Source organism: Phaenicophaeus curvirostris, chromosome 10 (assembly GCF_032191515.1).
Source record: "Phaenicophaeus curvirostris isolate KB17595 chromosome 10, BPBGC_Pcur_1.0, whole genome shotgun sequence".
Classification (NCBI taxonomy): domain Eukaryota; kingdom Metazoa; phylum Chordata; class Aves; order Cuculiformes; family Cuculidae; genus Phaenicophaeus; species Phaenicophaeus curvirostris.
In genome coordinates this window covers 1956670-1975232 of record NC_091401.1, presented here as the reverse complement: position 1 = coordinate 1975232, position 18563 = coordinate 1956670, and the positions used below count along the sequence as shown (strand labels likewise).

General features: G+C 42.0%; 1 protein-coding gene across 13 annotated transcripts in view; it reads right to left on the bottom strand.

Moving 5' to 3' along the window:
- The window catches only part of GIGYF2 (GRB10 interacting GYF protein 2), a 74898-nt gene that overhangs the window by 12378 nt on the left and 43957 nt on the right, over positions 1-18563 (bottom strand). For 7 of the 13 annotated variants that reach the window (XM_069865008.1, XM_069865006.1, XM_069865009.1 and 4 more), the window contains 12 exons: positions 15034-15213; positions 9160-9377; positions 8911-9073; positions 8624-8824; positions 7899-8089; positions 7065-7224; positions 4707-4873; positions 4225-4313; positions 3144-3251; positions 2531-2628; positions 2073-2173; positions 1104-1265 (listed from right to left, as the gene is read on the bottom strand). In XM_069865008.1, coding sequence (XP_069721109.1) covers positions 1104-1265; positions 2073-2173; positions 2531-2628; positions 3144-3251; positions 4225-4313; positions 4707-4873; positions 7065-7224; positions 7899-8089; positions 8624-8824; positions 8911-9073; positions 9160-9377; positions 15034-15213 — 1838 coding nt within the window. The remainder of the gene's footprint in view (positions 1-1103; positions 1266-2072; positions 2174-2530; positions 2629-3143; positions 3252-4224; positions 4314-4706; positions 4874-7064; positions 7225-7898; positions 8090-8623; positions 8825-8910; positions 9074-9159; positions 9378-15033; positions 15214-18563) is intronic. The other 6 variants (XM_069865012.1, XM_069865019.1, XM_069865016.1 and 3 more) reach the window with 3 other exon arrangements.

Below are 18563 nucleotides of genomic sequence, written 5' to 3'. Positions count from 1 at the left end.
TTATTTATATTTATATACTTCATTCTGAAGGACACCATAAATGCAAACTGCATATTACACTGCAGTCTACTGAAATAGTTCTTCAGTGACAAAACCCAAACCCAAAGCAAACAGAAGACTAGGACTAACTTGCACATAAAACTAAAGATTCTAGAGGCTTCCTCAGAAGTGTCTGAACCTTAAGCCAGGAAACACTCTTTCCAACTGCCTCTTAAGCACGTAGAAAATATCACTAAGGGCAAAATTATTTATTACTTTTGCCTATTATTCATACACTACTTTATAGAGATTTATTCACTAGGGAGTTAGTCAACAAGACTGACAATATGCTTCCCCTTATCTTACACATGCAGAGTGAAAACAAACTTCAACTGTCTTTCCCTCCTGTAATGCTTAAGGAACAATTAATCTTCCCTCCATACAGAATTGAGAAGTAAATGCGAGGCTAATAATGTGTTCTTGTAAGATTAAGAACATGTTACAACTCCTACATTCATTCTCCTGCTGCAACGTATGTCACATCACTCATTTTTAACAAATCGGCTTGTCCAAGCTGTATCTCTTGCTTTTCCAAATAGCAATTCAAGAAAACAAAGTTGATATTCTGACATCACCCAGATAATTTTTTTGAATAAATGTTCAAGTTAAAAAAAAATTGGGGAAGCATTAGCTAAATGTTACATCCCTCTACTATTTATTCATTTGGAAGAGCTTCTTAAGCTCCAGTCTACCCTGGAACTTACTCTTATCAAAACAGTAGGTTGTATAAATGATGAATAAAGATTAAGCCTACCATAACTGGACAACTAACTGAAGTCCAATACTGACACTAAGAAGCTGGGAGGGCACATTCCACATGGAATAAAGCCTCTTGGCTCAAACAGGAACCTATCTTGAAGGGAACCAAAGCCCATTTCTCAGATTGCAATTTGGGCTATTAAACTTCAAATCGAGAGCAGAAGAATAATTTCGTATACTCACATGAAATGTGTTAGAACTGTCTTCATGCACACCTAGCAAAGATTAAATAGACCCCACAGGATTCTTAAAGTGAGTTTTATAAAGTATTAAAATTAGAGATGAACTACATTGAGGAAACTCACTTGCTTCCTGCGGGCCAGTTCTTCTTCTTCCCGTCGTTTCCTCTCATCTTCCTGCTGCCTCCTAAGTAGCTCTTCTTGTTGCCTCCGAAGCTCCTCCTGCCTTTTCCTCTCCTCTTCCTCTCGTTTGGCCCTCATTTCCACTTCTCTCCTCTCTTGCTCTAGCTACAATTCACATAAAACTATACTCAGATGCAGATAACGTATTCCTACCCCGTTTCTTAGGGCAACTCTGCTGAGATTATAGTAACAACATAACAGATGGAAGCCTCTGACAGACCCCTTCCCTTAATTGTGATTTTACCTATCAGCTGGCTGCCTGCTGGGGTCAGATTCCTGAAATATTCTAGAACAAGTTCTGAATTTCTGTTCTTGAATGAACATCCGTTCTCTACTCAGTCTGTCTACAGCAGCTCCTTAAAATAACCTCTGACTTTAGAAGCTAGAAGCGAGTTGCTTTGCAGTCATCATAAAATCATCAGTTTCAGGAAATGTACACGTTCAAAGTTACAAAAATAATTTAATATTAGAGTAAGTGCAAAACAACCCCAACAAAGAGGACTCCAGCAACACCCCAAACCAATTCCAGTGAAATGATGCAAGGATTAAGAGAACAGCTACTGGCTCCTACTCAGGGTGTGGCATGGCAGCTCTTGATGGTCCCATTTTAAAACAGAGGTGGCTAGTGAAGAGGTTTTTACCACAAGCATAAAAAACAAACACTGCTTTAGAGGTCAAAAGTACCTCTACAGCAGTGGTTTCCAAACAGCAGTCCACAAGGATTTCATAACTGGTTTCTATAGCCCATATTCTCTTGATGGTAGGTTGTTTTTTCTTTTTACCCTGAAAATCTTATCAAAACAGTACAGAGTGGCCTGAAGATTGAACAGTTAGTCTTCCATTGGCTCAAGAAACACAGATACACTGCAGAACAGCAATCCCAACTTCTTACAGTACAAAACAGTTTCTGACCTTTGCAGCTTTGGCCTTCTCGAGCTGCTGAAGTTGTTCTAGAGCTGGTCCCTGAGCTGCAGTATCAATGGGGAGATCCCAGACACTGCTTCCTTCCCAGACTAGATAGTGAAGAAAACAAACATTGACAAGCAAAAATAAGCACATCAACAACAAAAACCAACTGAAAAGGGAAAATCCTGTGTACACCGTTACTATGTTTCATGAACTGAGGCCATTGATAATATATTAGTCTTAATTAGTAGAGGGCCACCTTATCTTCCTGTAGAACAAGCTTGTCTGTTACTGAAGCAAGGCTGGACTTGTTACAGAACTGTACACAAGAACCAGTTATTCAAACTCTCCCATCAGAGCAGAACACCTTTACATTATAGCAGTCAACGCCTTTGGATCAAGACTTCCCATAAGTATAGGGATATGACCATATCAAGAGATCTGACACAGGCTACGCATCTTACCTGTAGGCTGTGAAGCTGACTGAAGTTCCCATATTGAGCCAGTGTCCGGCACTGACACAGACCTTGTAACAGGTGGCATCAAGTTTTGCTCAGATATCCTGCAATACCAACAGAAAGAGTCAACACCCCATTTCCAGGGCAAATAGTGCTCTGGACACACATGAGATTCAGTAAATTGTAACACACGCCTCGCCTTCCCTTCCCCACCTCTACTTAAAACAAAAATATGATGTGGACAATACTACCTGCCCAAAGAGCCCTGACTCACCTCAGCCCTGCTGTCAAACCAAGGGCCAAGCCAGCTACTGCTACAGCTCTGCATTTGCTGCTTACAGGCTGGTTTCAGGAACAAACACCCAGTACTGCAGAACTCAACTGGCAAAGCCGTTCAGTTACCAGCACAGAGCTGATTTCAATTGCAAGCTTTTCCTCGTTTTCATAAATATTCTGAGGCAAAGGCTACACGTACAAAGAAGTAATCGACATCCTGCAACTGTTTCACATTCACACTATTTTTCAAATGCATAATGCTCAAACACAGGCCACTGAAAGGATTACAGTTATCGTTCTATGCAGGATGGATGGCGTTCTGTTCAAGTTTGGGCTAACTCACCTCATCTTCAGGGCCTGGAACTGTTGCAAGAGAATAGCGAGCTGCTGCTGCTGCTGGGATGAGAGGGCTGCCTTTTGCTGCTGAGCCAGCATCTGTGCATATTGTTGTCTTCAAAAGAGAAGCAGAGAATCACTGGTATTTGTTCATTTGCTTATTTATATACTGCCCAAGTTGCTGAAGTTGTGCATAGATTCCCCCTCCAGGACTAACGCCCACTGACCTATACATGCTAATTGCCAGATGAAATCACAGAAGGGGGCCTTGGAAAGAATCAAAATACAACACAACAAATCGGCCCAAATAAGCAGACTCAATCTCTATTCATCCCCAACTACGTCAACTGCTTGTTGCTGCTTCTCTTGGAAGCTGCGCAACACTACTTCCTTTTTTCTAAGATCACTAATTAATCTGGCTTTGATGACTGCCTGCTTACACAAATCCATCTCTTCCCCAGCATGTCAAGCATGTCTCCTTACTACAGGGGCGGGTGCTTGCCTCATCAAATCACAAGCTGACAATCAGTATTCAAAAGTCGTAATCATGGCACGTGCTTTCAGGACCCCTTGAACGAGCAGTCTTCTCTGACTGCTTTCTGTTCTCTAAGCTCCGATGCAACCAGTTGTCAGGAACTGGCCAGAACTGAACAACTGACAGTTTTGGCAAAAAAACCACATGCTCCATTGATCTCCTAAAAGCTAAGCAAGCTTACCAAAAATAGGTTCTGCCTTCTCCATCTCCAGTTCAAAAGCCTTCCACTGACACCAAAACATCCAAACTGCATTATAAGGACTGCTGGCATCCAGCCTGACCATAACAGCTACCTTTATAACAGGCCTCACCAAAGCAGCTATGCACGACACCGAAAGAGACTCTGAAAAGTGGGCCTGCGGTTACCATGCTACCTCCTAAACCTTTAGGCTATTGAGCCTCTCGTGCTTGTGGAAGCAGCCTGCTGCTGTTAGAGGTGAAGCACTCCCAGCCCCATTGCCCAAAGAAACAGAAATAAGAAGCTGAAGCAAGATGACTAAAAATGCAGAGCAGAACACAGCCACTGGAAAACCTCTGGGACTGGCAGCCTTACTGTATTAAAAGATGCTGATACTGGAGATGCTGCATTTGGATCAGAGCCAACTCTTGTTGTCTGGTCAGCCGCTCTTGGTCCAGCTCGCCCTGTGTTTAGGAACAAAAGGTTCTGTTTTATTAACATCCAACAATGGCAGCATATTGCAAACACAGGCAGTGTAGAAGTCACATCCTGAACTGAAAAGATGAAGGAAATGGAAAAATAGACAGAGCTCAACATTCATAAGCAAAGCCTGTAGTACTGTGACTGTGAAATACACGGCACTTCTGTGTAACACGGGACCAAGCCTTCCAGTCACAGACAAGGCAAAAGAAGCATTTTTAAACTGAGTCTTGTTCTCTTAAAAAGTTAATTTAACATGGGGTTCGACTTTGGTGCTTGGAAAACCTACCATCCCAAGACAGAGCAGCCGACATGTAAATAATCCAATTTCCATTTGTTACAGGACTATCTGAATAATATAACTGTCACGTAATTACCAGGTGTGGAAGCGGTGCTGGACCTGGAGTGAAGGGAACCCTGCCCCACATTTTCATGATGTCTCCCAGTGGCTGGAAAGTCTCATCACACGCTCTCTTAACCAACAGCGACATAGTGAAGTACCCGGCCTGGAACCACTCTGCCATCTCTTGATTGCTGAAAGGACCTGAAATAACACCAACCAACACACATCGGGGGAAGGGGAATTAAGGCCAGCATACTGGAAACACAGAGCACGGTGCTTGTTAAAGTAACACAGTACACAGTTCCTGTTCACTTGTCTGGAGTGTTGCAGGTATCTAGTTCTTGACAGTGGCTCAACATTCCCCCAGATAGTCTGTATCGAAAAGGTCATGACTGCTTCCACCACACACTAGAGGGAGGTGAACCAGCTCCAAGACGAAAGCCAAGCAGCCACAGCGGTGTGGTGCTTGGTCATATCCACCCTGCCTTCTGGCAAAGCTCCCTAGAGCAGGCTCAGCATCAGGCCGACACCAGCTGCAATTCCCAGGTTGGACCCCAGGAGTACCTGCTGGCAGACAGTGCTGAAAGCACAGGCACTGCCCTCCCCACAAACTGCACAGATAATTAAACTATTAAACCTATTTCAACTCCTGCCTTCAAAATCAGAGGAATTAATCTGTTTTATAGAAGTTTTGCTTCTGAAGCTTAGCAGATGAACACATTCACCTCTGAGTGCAAAATTACACCTTTTCAGATCAGGAAACCAGTTTCTCTTTTCCTTTCTCAAAAAGCTACACTTCCCATCTCTTCTTCCACTTCCCAAGAATGATTTCAGTCACTCCCTTTAAAAGAAGACTCCTATCCTGATTTTAAATATCCAAATTTCTCCCAAGTGACAGGGGACAGGACAAGAGGGAATGGCCTCAAGCTCCACCAGGGGAGGTTTAGGCTAGACGTTAGGAAAAAATTCTTTACAGAAAGGGTCATTGGTCACTGGAACAGGCTGCCCAGGGAGGTGGTTGAGTCACCTTCCCTGGAGGTGTTTAAGGCACGGGTGGATGAGGTGCTGAGGGATATGGTTTAGTGTTTGATGGGAACGGTTGGACTCAATGATCCGGTGGGTCTCTTCCAACCTGGTTATTCTGTGATTCTGTGATTCTGTGAAATGCACATATAGCCAGTATAAAAAAAAAGTTATTTAAATTAAGAACGACGTGAATACAAATTTTTGCAAAAATACCTTTGGAAAAGTAAAAATGTTTGGTAATTCTTGTCTCCTCTGTAAAATTATCTTTAGAAGGTAATTCCTCGCAAAGAATATGAAAGAGTCATCCCAAGAGAAAATTACATAGGAGTGTTTACTCCTGAGGTCACATTCAAGGCAGTACTTACTCCAATGAGTAAACAGGCCATAGCTGAGCAATTAAACACCCAGCAGTGACTAACATACACCTCAAAGCACACAGAGCAAATAAAAATGCTTTTTTAGGTTAACATCCTTTCAACTTAAAGGGGTGTGAAGAAAACTATAAAGATGTGTAACACCTACTGACAAGAGATTGGCACAGATACCACAAATAATACCAGCCCAAATCCTATCTGGATTTCCCAGCTGAGGAAGTCACTCGCACTAATAGCAACAGGAGCTACTACTTAGTGAAGTACAGCAAGTAAGAAACTCACTACTTATCTACTTTTTTGGGAGGCAGCTATGCAGCTGCGAAAACAGAGCCTTGAGACCTCCAAAAGAGCAGCACCTTCTGAAAGCAAAGAAGCAAGTATCCACACTAAAGGGCTCTTCCAGCTTTCATCAAAAGAAAAAAAAATGGAGGTTTTTTAAGCAAAAGCATGAAATAGTTAGAACTACATGAACTAATAACGCACTGGCTGTGAGTACAACTCAAGCTGAGATTATGCGTGAGCACTGGCCTATGAATATTTGCTTTCTTTTTGCTCTAGATTCTAAACAAGTCACCCCTCCTTACTGAATCCTCAATGTCTTCAGGCTGAGACTAGAAAACTGATCTCTAAGTTCCTCACGGTTTCTTTAACAAGCTGGTTACATTCAGGTCATAAATGGTCACGTTCTTATTTAGTTTCCACTATTATCTGGAAATCTGAATAACTACTGGCATGAAAAACAGGTTTTAGTCTCATCTCAATTTACAGAAACTTGAAGTGACAGCAAGCCTTAGCCACGAGAAAGTATAATTGTGGACATCAGGCATTCTGGGCTGCTGGGGGCAGTGATGGGCAGAATTCTAATCCTGGAGTGGCAAATTCCCTGCCCTGCTTTTGTTAAAACAAGCATCAGGATCTGTAGGTGGTAATTTTGTGACGAACTCTAACAGTTCTGTGAAACAAAAGAGGAAGTGTAAAGGGCACAGACCTACCCTGAATTTCTCCTTGTGGATCTTTGTAGTACCACTTCTGCATGGCTTCATGGAACAACGGCATAGAGGAACCCTTTGCTCTGTGCTCCTGAATTTTTGCTGCTAGTCTTTCATCATCAAGGGCGCTGTCCTGCAGGTATGCCACCATCTTCTCTGCTTGCTGCAGGAGACATCAAAACCAGCAAGGAATACAAGAGTCAGCTGCGTGCTTACAGATTCAAAAAAGCAACGTCATCTTCATACTACCCAGTGTTCAGGAGTGCACCAGGAACTACAGGCAACTCAACGACCGGGGCTCACTCTACCACCTGAATTAGTACAGACTCTACCCCAAATAAGCAGAGCTCATCTGCCTAAGTAAAGCTTTAAAACTACTCGCCAAGAAGGGCCCACACAGCATCATAGTGAAAAATAACACAGGTATGGGAGCACTAGCATGAAAAATGCTCTACATGACAGCAGTCGCTAAACTTCGGTGAACACAGTCTGTGTTTTGTTTATATACGTATTGTTCTTCGGTTTTTCAGGTTTTTTAAAACACATTGGGCACACTGCTTTATGGCTTCTCAAGGCAATGTCAAGGCTACTTGACAGTGGTCATAAACACCAAGATCTGTAGCTCTTGAATACAGTACCCTTATTAAAAATAATATGATATAGGCCAGAGTTATTCTCCAAAAATATAATGGAGGGAAGACACGTAGCTTGCAATATACGTAGTGGAGTGTAAAGTTTCAGCTGCATTTCTGATTTTACAGGCTTCAAATGTTTTTTGCATTCCACATTCTTTTAGCCTCATGATTGTCAATAACAAAGGAATCTGAAAAATTTCACCTGCTCTAGGTGTTTGAGGCCCTCTTCATCATCTGGGTCAGTGGGAATGTTGCCCATGCCTGGAGCAGCTGTGACTGGTGTCTGAACTGACAGCAGAGCAGGATTTGAATTGGAAACAGGAGGAGAAAGATGAGCAGGAGAAGCTGTGTCTGCAGAAATCTGTGGCACAGGTTGAGCAACAGAAGCCAAATCTAAAGAAAAATTTTAAGATTAGTTCGTTATCTTTAACATAAAGGAAAAAAAAAAGCTTTTAAGAACCTAATGCAGAAAACATTCACCAGCTCAAAATTAGCACCAAAGCAAAAGCATTTTCAGATCTTCTGTATGCCTGACTGTTGTGCTGTTTTACAACTGCTGAACTGGTACTGTTAACTGCACAGGCACCCCACCTAACTTTAAGGAACAAAACAGTTTAGTTCTAACCATGCAGAACTCATTTCATCATATCCTGATCCCCAGCCACATCTAGACTTGGTCCAGACTGATCTGCTCTACCACAGTGAGGCACATCCACAACTAGATCATGTTTCTCTGAACTGAGTTGCAATAAAGGACCACCGCACTGCAAGCATTTCAGACAGCATATCCAACAAATCCTGTATTTATACACCAGTTGAGGAATTCTGGCTTTTCATCACCATAATCCAGTCCTTGTCTTTTAGGAGACCAAGACCAATCACAACAAGTAATAGAAACACACTAAATTATTCTATCAAGTTTATTACCTTCCCCTCTGTTGGACATTTTGGCTGGCGGTGTATTCTCTGTTCGATTCTCTTTATCTTCTGTCTTTTCTGTCCTTTCTGGCACCGACTCTTCCTTCCTTTCAAACAGGCTCGTCTGCAGTGGGTCTGGAGGCTGTGATTTTGGTGGGGTATCTGATCTGGTGGCCGGTGAAGATGTTTGGACTGCTTCTTCCACTGCTTCTGTAACATTGCATGGTTCTGTGTAACTGAATTAACAGAAATTCTACACTGCAGCATAAAATGGACGCATGACAAGTCCCTCTTACCTGCCGCTACTCTATCTGGTTTCTCCCCCTCTTTCTTGGTGGTCTTTTCATGGTCTTTGGCTTCTTCATTGTGGCTCCCTTCAGAGTCGGATCTTTCTTCCCCTTCCTCCACAGGTCGGAAGTCCATCTCCTGTTCCTCAGGGATTGGCTCCTTCTGCACCTTCTACAAAGTCAACACAATCATCCATAATCCACCGGACAGAACAGGACATTTGTCCAAAGTGAACAGAGCCCAACACAGCTTTTCACCTTTAAAGAGAGAAACGCTCCAGAGGAGTCAAATGTTCCCATTTCTTCTTCTGCATCTTCTAAGCACCACTCAGGGAGACTGTCCCTGTCATCATCCATGCTGCCACTCCCACACCGTACTCGTCGATAACCCCGTTCATCATCTCGTTCCCGGAAATCGAATTCAAACCTCCGTCGTCGTTCCATGTGCTCCCGCCAGCCTGCAGAACGAGGGCCGTCTAAGGCAGGGGAAAAGCAACTTTACAAGACAGTCCCGGCGGCACCACCACGCTTGGAAGGGTGAAGGAATATCAAACAGCAACAGTAACTCAGAAAGTCCCTACAGGGTACAACCCACCTATGAACAGGCAATCCTGAAGGATGAGGGAAAGAAAAGGCAAATCTCGCCATTAAGCAGGAGACATTCATGTATTGCCCACTGCGTATCCCCACATCATAAATTGTATTATGAGTATTAAAAAGCCTCATAAGGCTAAGAAAGCTGGGCTACATACTCTAAAACACATTAGAGCATCAAAATAATACAAGCAATACTAGATGCTGATTGAATTTATCAACTATCATTGACTTAAGCATTTTCTGGCATCTTTATAAGATTTTAGATTTTATTTTTGATGCTCTGTAGAAGTCACATTTGGAATAAACCTCCCAGACTATTTTCCTCCTGCCCTCAGAGTTGCTTTTGTGCACAGACATGAAAAATGGACTGACGGTTGCTCAAACACCTTTGAATCATAGAACCACAGAACTGTTTAGGTTGGAAAAGACCTGCACGATTATCAAATCCAGTCCTTAAGCTAACGTTGCCAAGTCCACCACTTAACGTCTCCCTAAGCAAAGGGCTGTTACGTCTCTCGACTTGTCATGTTTTAGCCATGGAATACCAAAACTTGGAATGATAATAAGTAAAGAGGGAAAACTTTCCAAATTCAAGTACAAATTTTATTTCACTTTGGTTTCCAATCTATTCAGATGACACCTTCACTCCATCAAGCTTCACATCCTGTGACTGCAATACTGTTATAAGAACTAAGAGCCTGCTCCTAAGGAAAACAAATTGGGAGTGAAAGGATTATAAACAGCTTTCTAGCCAACAGAAGCGATCTTTACCAGAAAGGTGCAAAGTAAAAATGAAAGCACCATAGTTTTTAGTGCTTTTGGTGGTAACTGTGTTCTTTTCTGAAGAAGAAAAAGAAAATCTTTCTTTTCGTCTCAATTTGCACAATCAGGGCAGTCTCCCTGTTTATCAAATGGGCACCGGAAAAAAAAAAAATCACAGTAAAGAGGAGAAACTTTGTCCTATACCATTTGTTTCATATGAACGAGGAACATTTCTACACCAACCCTAAGCATTAATAGTAACCACACAAAAATCCACCTCTCTCACAGCTACAGGAAGCTTAAAACGAAAGCCTTCTAGAAGCATTATGAACTTGAACATGATATATTATCAAGGAACCACAAAAGGTTAGACTTTAACAAGGCTTTCACTTACATGCTTGTTTGCAAATAAATCCACTCTATACATTAATTTATACTTCTAGTTATGCCTTGGAAACAAATAACATTTCTGGTACGCAAAACACACCAGTGTTACGAGGCCACCTTTTTAATGTCATTAAGGAAAGAAATAAGGTGCAGTAAGCTTGCACTTATCAAACTCTTGTTCATCAATAACATGTCAAAAAATACGTAAGGAAAGAGAAAAGCTCCCTGAAGATGCACTAAAGGAGCAAGTACTCTGGAAAATTCAAGTAATAACAATTCCACGTGTCCTTTTGTGAAGAGGATGCCTGTAACACCCCCCATGCATCTCTGCCCACGGCTGGCTGGCCTCCAACTCAGCGCACACTCAGGAGATGCAGGTTTCTACAGGCCTTCAAGTGATTTATCGACTCATCGATTCGCAGGTTTTGGTTGGAAAGGATCCTTAAAGGTCATCTAATCCACACCCCGTGCCACGGGCAGGGACAGCTTCCACTGGATCAGGTTGCTCAGAGCCCCATCCAATCTGACCTGGAATGTTTGCAGGGATGAGACACCTACCACCTCTCTCTAAGTGTTTCACCATCCTTATTGTAAAAAATTTCTTCCTTGTAGCTAGTCTAATCTACCCCCTTGTCCAACCACAACAGGCCTTGCTAAGAAGTTCGTCCCTATTCTTATCAGCCCTATTTAAGTACTTAAAGCCACAGTAAGGTCTCCTCAGAGCCTTCTCTTCTCCAGGCAGAGCAGCACGAACTCTCTCACTTTTCTTGATAGGAGAGATGTTCCAATCCATTTTTGTGGATCTCCTCTGGTCCATGTCACTCTGTGCCAAAGTCTCCAGAGTTATTAGAACACATGAACTTCGCCTAAATTGCTGTTGAGTTTTGAAAGAAAAAAAGTAACTCTGGGAGCAATCAGCAACTAAGCAGGAGACCACAGTCTACCTGAAAGGCCTGACACTGAAATTCCACTGGCATGGCATCAGAAGCAGTGTGAAGTACTAGTATCATCAGGCATCAGTTATAAGATCAGGATTCCAAGTCAAAAGAAATATTTTAAGCTAAATTTAGCCCTTGCAATTTATGGTAACATTATAGGTGAAAGAAATTACATTGTCTGCTTCAGGAAATCAAAGTACATAATTACTAATAGTTATTTATCTCTTAAAAGTTGTATTTTCTAAATCAGAAGCCCCAGTGTATACTAAAACACCACTAAACACTAAAAATAGACAATGCTATTATACAAGCTACTTTTTGGCATGTGTTTTATATGAACCTCATTTTTATTCTGCTCAACTTTAGCGTAAGATTCTCCAATGTATTATAGCTGCTTTAAGATACTCAAGAAGCATAAAGCACAATGTCCAAAGAATAAGAAGTCCATCTGATTCACAGCAGCTGTTTCTGAGCCAAGACGAATTTGAAAAGGCTCTCAAAGCAAACAGCAACCGAAAAAAATCTTTATCTGCGATTACAGACTAAGGCATCTAAAATATTTTTCAGGAAAAAGATCTTAATACAGCTGCTTATGCAAAGACACAAAGCCACACAAGAGAGAAACTTTAGGCAAGAAGAGATGATTCTCAGTCCTTAACAAAGGTTGTTAACAAAAAACAACTAAAAAAACCAGCTATACCGCATTCACTAGTTTTGAGAACAAAAAAGTTTTGTACCTATATCTGATAAAATGGATTGCTCTGTAAAATTCAAGGGGAAAAACTGTATGAATGCAAGAACTGGAACAACATAAAGAAGGCGATTTTTAGGTAAACAGTCAATAGAAAAAGATGACTAAAAAAAATGAAGTCAACTTTGAAGCAGCCGGTGAATTGAAAGCTATGGTCCCATTTGCTCAGGGATCTGGTTCAGCAGTGCACAGGTACAGCTGGACTTCGATGATCTCAAAGGTCTTTTCCAACCAAACAATTCTATGATTCTCCTTACAGGAGTCAGCCTGTTCTAAAGATCCTATTTCACATCTAACTCTCATCACGCTTTAGTCCCAGTACACAAGCAGTAGTAGAAAACAACAGAAAACCCCACAAACACTGAACAGAAAAGCCCCATGACGCAATCTAGATGGTTTTCAGGCTGCAAAACCAGACAAGTTTATGTCCTCCTGAAATGAGTAGTGAAAAAGCACTAGGCTGGTCTATTTTAAGAAGCCCTGTCCCATTCGCTTCTCCGCTTAACTACCAACACTCAGAAGATCCCTCACTTCATATGAGGCACAGCCACGTGAGAGGAGACCAGTTTAAACGCAGCAAGGACACACGACAGATCCCTTCGACTGCGTCAAGGGAATTAACTTTAGCTACAATAGATCAGACAACAAAATCTGGGAATCTATACTTAAGGGCACCAGACTGCTTCAGCAGCAGCAGTCCATCCTCTTGATCCTTTGTGCCTATTAAAAAAGAAGAGAATGAGCAGATTTAGGTCAGCCATCCTGCAGTAAACACAGCTGAAAGAGCAAGAGGAATTCAAAAGCCAGTAAAACAATGGCCTGTGGGAATCAAAGTACGCTTTGCTCTTGAACAGAAGATAAACTCAAGCATGACCACTGCTATGTTCTTCTGAACCGTTCTCACTCAGAAAAGAAACACAAGCCCATACAATCTAGAAGGGAGTATGGAGACCCAAGTTAAAGGAAGGTCCAACTAAACAAATGACAACAGCACTCTGAAGAAATCTCTATTTTTAGCAGGACACATGATTAGTACTATTACCTAACAGCAGCATAAGTACAAAGAAGCAGTTTAAGCCATGCCAATTTGAGTTAAACTCACTGTTTAAAGCAAAAATGTGATTAAAACCATTCTAATGGTCTTGTGGCTACTACTATCAGGAGAATTCAGCTCCGACCAAAACTGAGACACAGGTACAACACAGCTGCCCACTTCAGTCTCTCCAAATCAGTGACTCGTCTGCAGCTTCACAGAATCCTGTCAACAGGATTTTTACTGTACCTGCTAAAATTAACTTGTCAGCGAGGCTAAGTCAGTTGTCTACTACAGTGAAAGTTCAAATCAGCAGTAGCATTTCCTTTGATGGAAGGACAATGAATCCTCAAAACAACTTCCAAAAAAGTTCAAGACGTGAATGAACTTCTGAACTTTGGGGTCTATGCCAAAGCATGCAGGCCTGTACTTTCAAAATGCTCCACTCCCAAGTATCATGCTACATCTGACCATCATGAGGTACTGCCGTAGCTGGCCCCACGTCATCTGAACTATGTTACAAGGCAGCAGTGTCTAACGAACAATCATGACCAAACATCAGGAACAAGAAAATTAAACTCTTCAAAATTTGCCCCCTGGCTCTTCCCTAAATAGAAAACATCTGATAAGAAATCTTGCCTTGGGCTCGCTGCTAAATTTTATTAGACGCTAAGAGCTGTTTGAGGACAGAGTAACATATAGCTTTGAAGCAGGTTAGGAACAGAGGTCACTGCTGCTCACAAGCAGTGCAAGTCCTTCAAAATAATGAAAAGGGCAACATAGCCATCGTAAAAGCAAGTGTGACTTTTAATCCAAGCAAATAAGTTATCCACCACAGCCCCCAAAATGCCCTGTGCTTCCTTTGCTTCCCCACAAAGATGTAACAAGAGAAGAGCCACAATCCTCCCCTCGTTTCCCAGAAACCTTCGCAGTCAGAAGACATCCCAAACCAAGATCCCACAACAGCATGACTGGGTAGCAGGATCTTTTCCCAGCAGCAAGAAAAAGATAAATATATACGTGTGTGTTTCAGCCACACTGCAAAACACCAAGCTCCACTCTTTCTCTCACACCTCCTGGCAATGTAATGCTGGAAAGCAAGTGAACCAGACTGACTTTGTCCAGCCAGGAAAGGAGAGAGCAGCATCAAACAAGATGCATCAAATTTAGTGAGACAAGACAACCTTTAACAACTACAAGATGCATAGAACACTGTATTTTCCAAGGATGCCTCTGGGCATTGCCAACACATTTGAAAAATCACAAAGAGGCCTTAGCTATGCTACCTAATGTATGTGGTATCTCTCCTCTCAGCATCACAGCCACAGAGGAACAGTGCTATTAAAACCCCCCCGATTTTAACACACACACCTGCAGCACAGCACAAACAAGCGCAAGCCTGAAAAATACGGTTCCCTTAAATATGTTACAGTAGTGAAGACATTAAGAAGAAAATAAAAGGAGCATAATTTTGTGCTAATCATTTTGTGACCAAGAGCCCCAGGTATGCCACAAGAGTATTTAATGACCACAGACACATGAACTTTACCTACTTTTGTCCCAAACTCTAAGCCAGCTCCTTTTCCTCTGCTCTCCCCATGCTGTTTCACCCTCTACCCTTTACCTATAACCACAGCTGCATTTCGCTCCAAATCTCCTCTCACCTGGACTGTGAGGCCGCCACCTCTCACCATCCCTCCGTGACCCAGCCAGTCGCCAGCCTCCATCATCATCTTCTCCATTTTGTTCCTCCCTGAAGATGCGCCAGTTCTCGCTCTCTGAGCGTATGAACTCGTGCTTCCTTCCTGTCGGCGCTGTCCCGCCTTCCTCAAAGTTTGGTCTCACTGCAAAGAAAGTAAGTGCTAGTGAACATGTGTCCTGTCTTCAGGAACCTGGAAGCAAAAAGGGTTGAAATCTTGCTCCCTTAGTGGCAAAAATGCACCAGAAGTAAGTGGTGACAGGAACCCTAGGAGAGGAATGGAAGTTCATGGAAGGAAACATATGACAGAAACAGGTTTAGGAAAACCCCTCCATGTCCCTACGTACCTTGGGATAGAAAGGCTGAGGAAAAAAAAATTAACAAAGTAAACCATAGGAGAAATCAAGACATGGATAGGAAAGACAGAGGAGGAAAAGGTGACAGTTTAAGAGACATAGGGAAACATAAATAGAAAGCAGCTAAACTGTGCAGAGAGAAAAAACAAATAACTCATGAAAAGTCTCATGCTAAAGGAAAACAGAAATACAGAAATCATTACACGCATTTTATAACTAAACACATTGGCTATTTCTGTAACAGAAAGAATAAGATCTACGTATTTAATTCAGTATGATGTGCAGTATTCTCGCAACGTTTTAGGAAGGACTGAAAATTTAAAGTAGGATTAAGATTAAACAAGAAAAACATAGTATTGTTAACACCATCCTGTGAATCCATCTTCTGTAGAGCCAAGGTCAGCATATAGAGTCAGAAGTAACTACACTTGAGCTCAAGGATGAGTCTCCCAGGAGTTTAGGACGTAAGATGATCTTTAAGTTCATAATTTACATTGTTCCAGTTAAAATAAATCATAAAATCCTTAAGTACTCAATGAAGAGCAGCACCGTCACAAAAGGATGATGAAGATATTTTTATATAAGAGAATCCCCACTACGCACCCACGACTCGGGTCAGACACACAGGCTGCTGTCACTGTTGACTCATCCTGACAAGGATATACCAGCACCAAAATAAACAGCGGCACTTGCACAGCACTTCTGGACTGTGTGTTTGTTTAAATATTTAGCTGTGTAGCACTGGAATTCTCACAGGACTCATAGCCACACCAGCTCTTTGCTGATACTATTGACCAGTGTTAACCTGAAACTGTGGGGTTGTCTATAAAAAAAGTATTCAAGTACTCAAGAAGGTATAATTAATTTTCCTTCTCAGTCATAAAATCCAAAGATAAGATTGTGTTTGGTGAAGAGTGCATAGTATGGAATAACAAAAGAAAGCTTCACTATGGTCTACGATTCCTGGGGTGGAAAAGGACAATTTTAAGAATGCATTTCAGGAAGGACAGGAGATTGCACTCCCCTTCACATCATGCAGCTTTTTTAGGCAGTGAAAAAATGAGCAAACAGAGTACCAGGAATTCTATGGCATAGCAAACCTCCATTTAGAATTCAGAAATTCTTCCTACACAGAGATATTACACTCTGGAGACAGGAAATACACTGTCCTTGGACTTGGTTTATATCTTGGAGAAAAACCAACATCCCTTCTCCACCATCTCAAAACACTGGAGAAAAAACATCCCTTCTCCAGCTCAAAATTTTCCAGCCTGCTGTTTTAGGGAGGGACTACAGTGAAAGAGTACAGGTGGAATGCAATCCAAGACGTTTCTAGTTTCCTGTGCTGCATGAAATCCTTAACCACTGTCACAGGACCAGTTGCTACAAGGATTTTCAGGATGACAGGGCTCTTGACCTATCAAGTAGACAGGAAAAGCAGGAAACACTCCAATGTTGAAGATACAAGAGTTCTTCCACTCTGATGACTTCAGGTGACTACTTGAGGACCTCAGAGAGGTAACTGGAATACCTTCCTCATGTTGTTACTATTTAAAGAAAGAGCTAGAACACATTGTCTAATCTACTATACACGAGCAGCATCAATAGGCAATCTCAGCAATGAAGCTTGATATAAAACAGACATTTTCTTCATTGGACATGACATCTGGCTGAAGACCAATTCCGTACTTGCTGGATTTTGAGAACAAACATTAAGACAGCGTATTCTGGTGATATCGGTTCTGAATAAAACAAAATTGCTGAAGACACACAACTCCATTTGGTAGGGGCACTGTTCACAAACATACTTATCTGGAATGGATAAACTGTCACTGATGAAGGTCAACAACATTCCCTTTTCCCACGTGTCACAGAAAACAAAGGATGACAACAAGCTGGACAGAAGATGCAAGTCTAGGAAATATGAAGGGGTTTTGTTTTCATTCCCTCTCTCTGAAAAATGTCACGCAGAAAAATTTAACAGGAAGCATAGGGAAGTTTCAGTATTGCTCCCCTGCCTTCTGTAGCAGAAAACTAGGAGATGGAGCTACAGAGTGAGACAGTTGAAAGTCAAACACACAGGGACAGCAGCCCAGGAGAGAGCTGCAAACCAACAGACCAGATGAGCCAAAGAATTGGGGAATAAGGAATAGGCCTTGATCCTTATGAACTTATTTTTAAAATGCTACAAGAATTTTTTTTTTTAATTCTGCAGCACAAGACATTTGTCTTTTCCACACTAGCACAGTTACCAACAGAAAAGTTACTCAATTCGCTATTTTGAGACTGGAAGAATATTATTTTTAGAGATGTATCTATTCTTCTCATCAAAATTCAGAGCTATTACCTGACATTCATTCAGTAACATTAATTCAAGAGATTTTAGACTATCAGTTGGTGGAGGGGGGGGGGGGGGGGGGCGGGGAAGAAACATGACTTCTTTCCACTATTATTCAGTTAAAAATCTGGAGACTGCTCTTTAGCACTGGTAAGTAATCAGCCCACACGCTCTGTTTGGGGCTTCCAAAACTATTTGGGGAAAAAACAAAGTTACCAAAGAACACTGAGAAGTCTACTTCACCCCCAGATCTCTAAGTTCTTATGCCCTCTGCAGGTATATACATGCTATGGGTATACCCAAGAAAACTTACATTTTCTCAGTCCTCAAGCCACCTGGGTTTGCTACCGAAAACTGAGTCCTCACAGTCAGGTTTGATACTCTCAACTTGCCGAAAACAGCACCTGCATTTGCTGCCGTGTGGTTTGAAACACAGAGGCAACCAAGCATCAAATGCTGTTCGCCAGGGCCAGACAAAAGCAGGACTCTGCTCTGTCCCTGAATTTAAATTCTACAGCATTAGGAATGTAAGACACGAGAAGATTCAATTACAAGGGGGCAGTGTTATATCACTCCGAGGATGGCATCAGCTGTGCTTCTGAGATCTTCAGAAGCCCAGCAGCACTCTGGTGTGTCACTTGAGGTGACTGTTCCGAGGCCACGCTTCAGTGCAATTAAGAGAGACAACGCAGCGTACCACAACATACCTAACTCTCCTGGTACTAGGACAACGGCAAGCAATAGTCAAAGGCAGCAAGGCATGTGTTAAAACAGACCTGGCATTGGATGATCCTGAACATT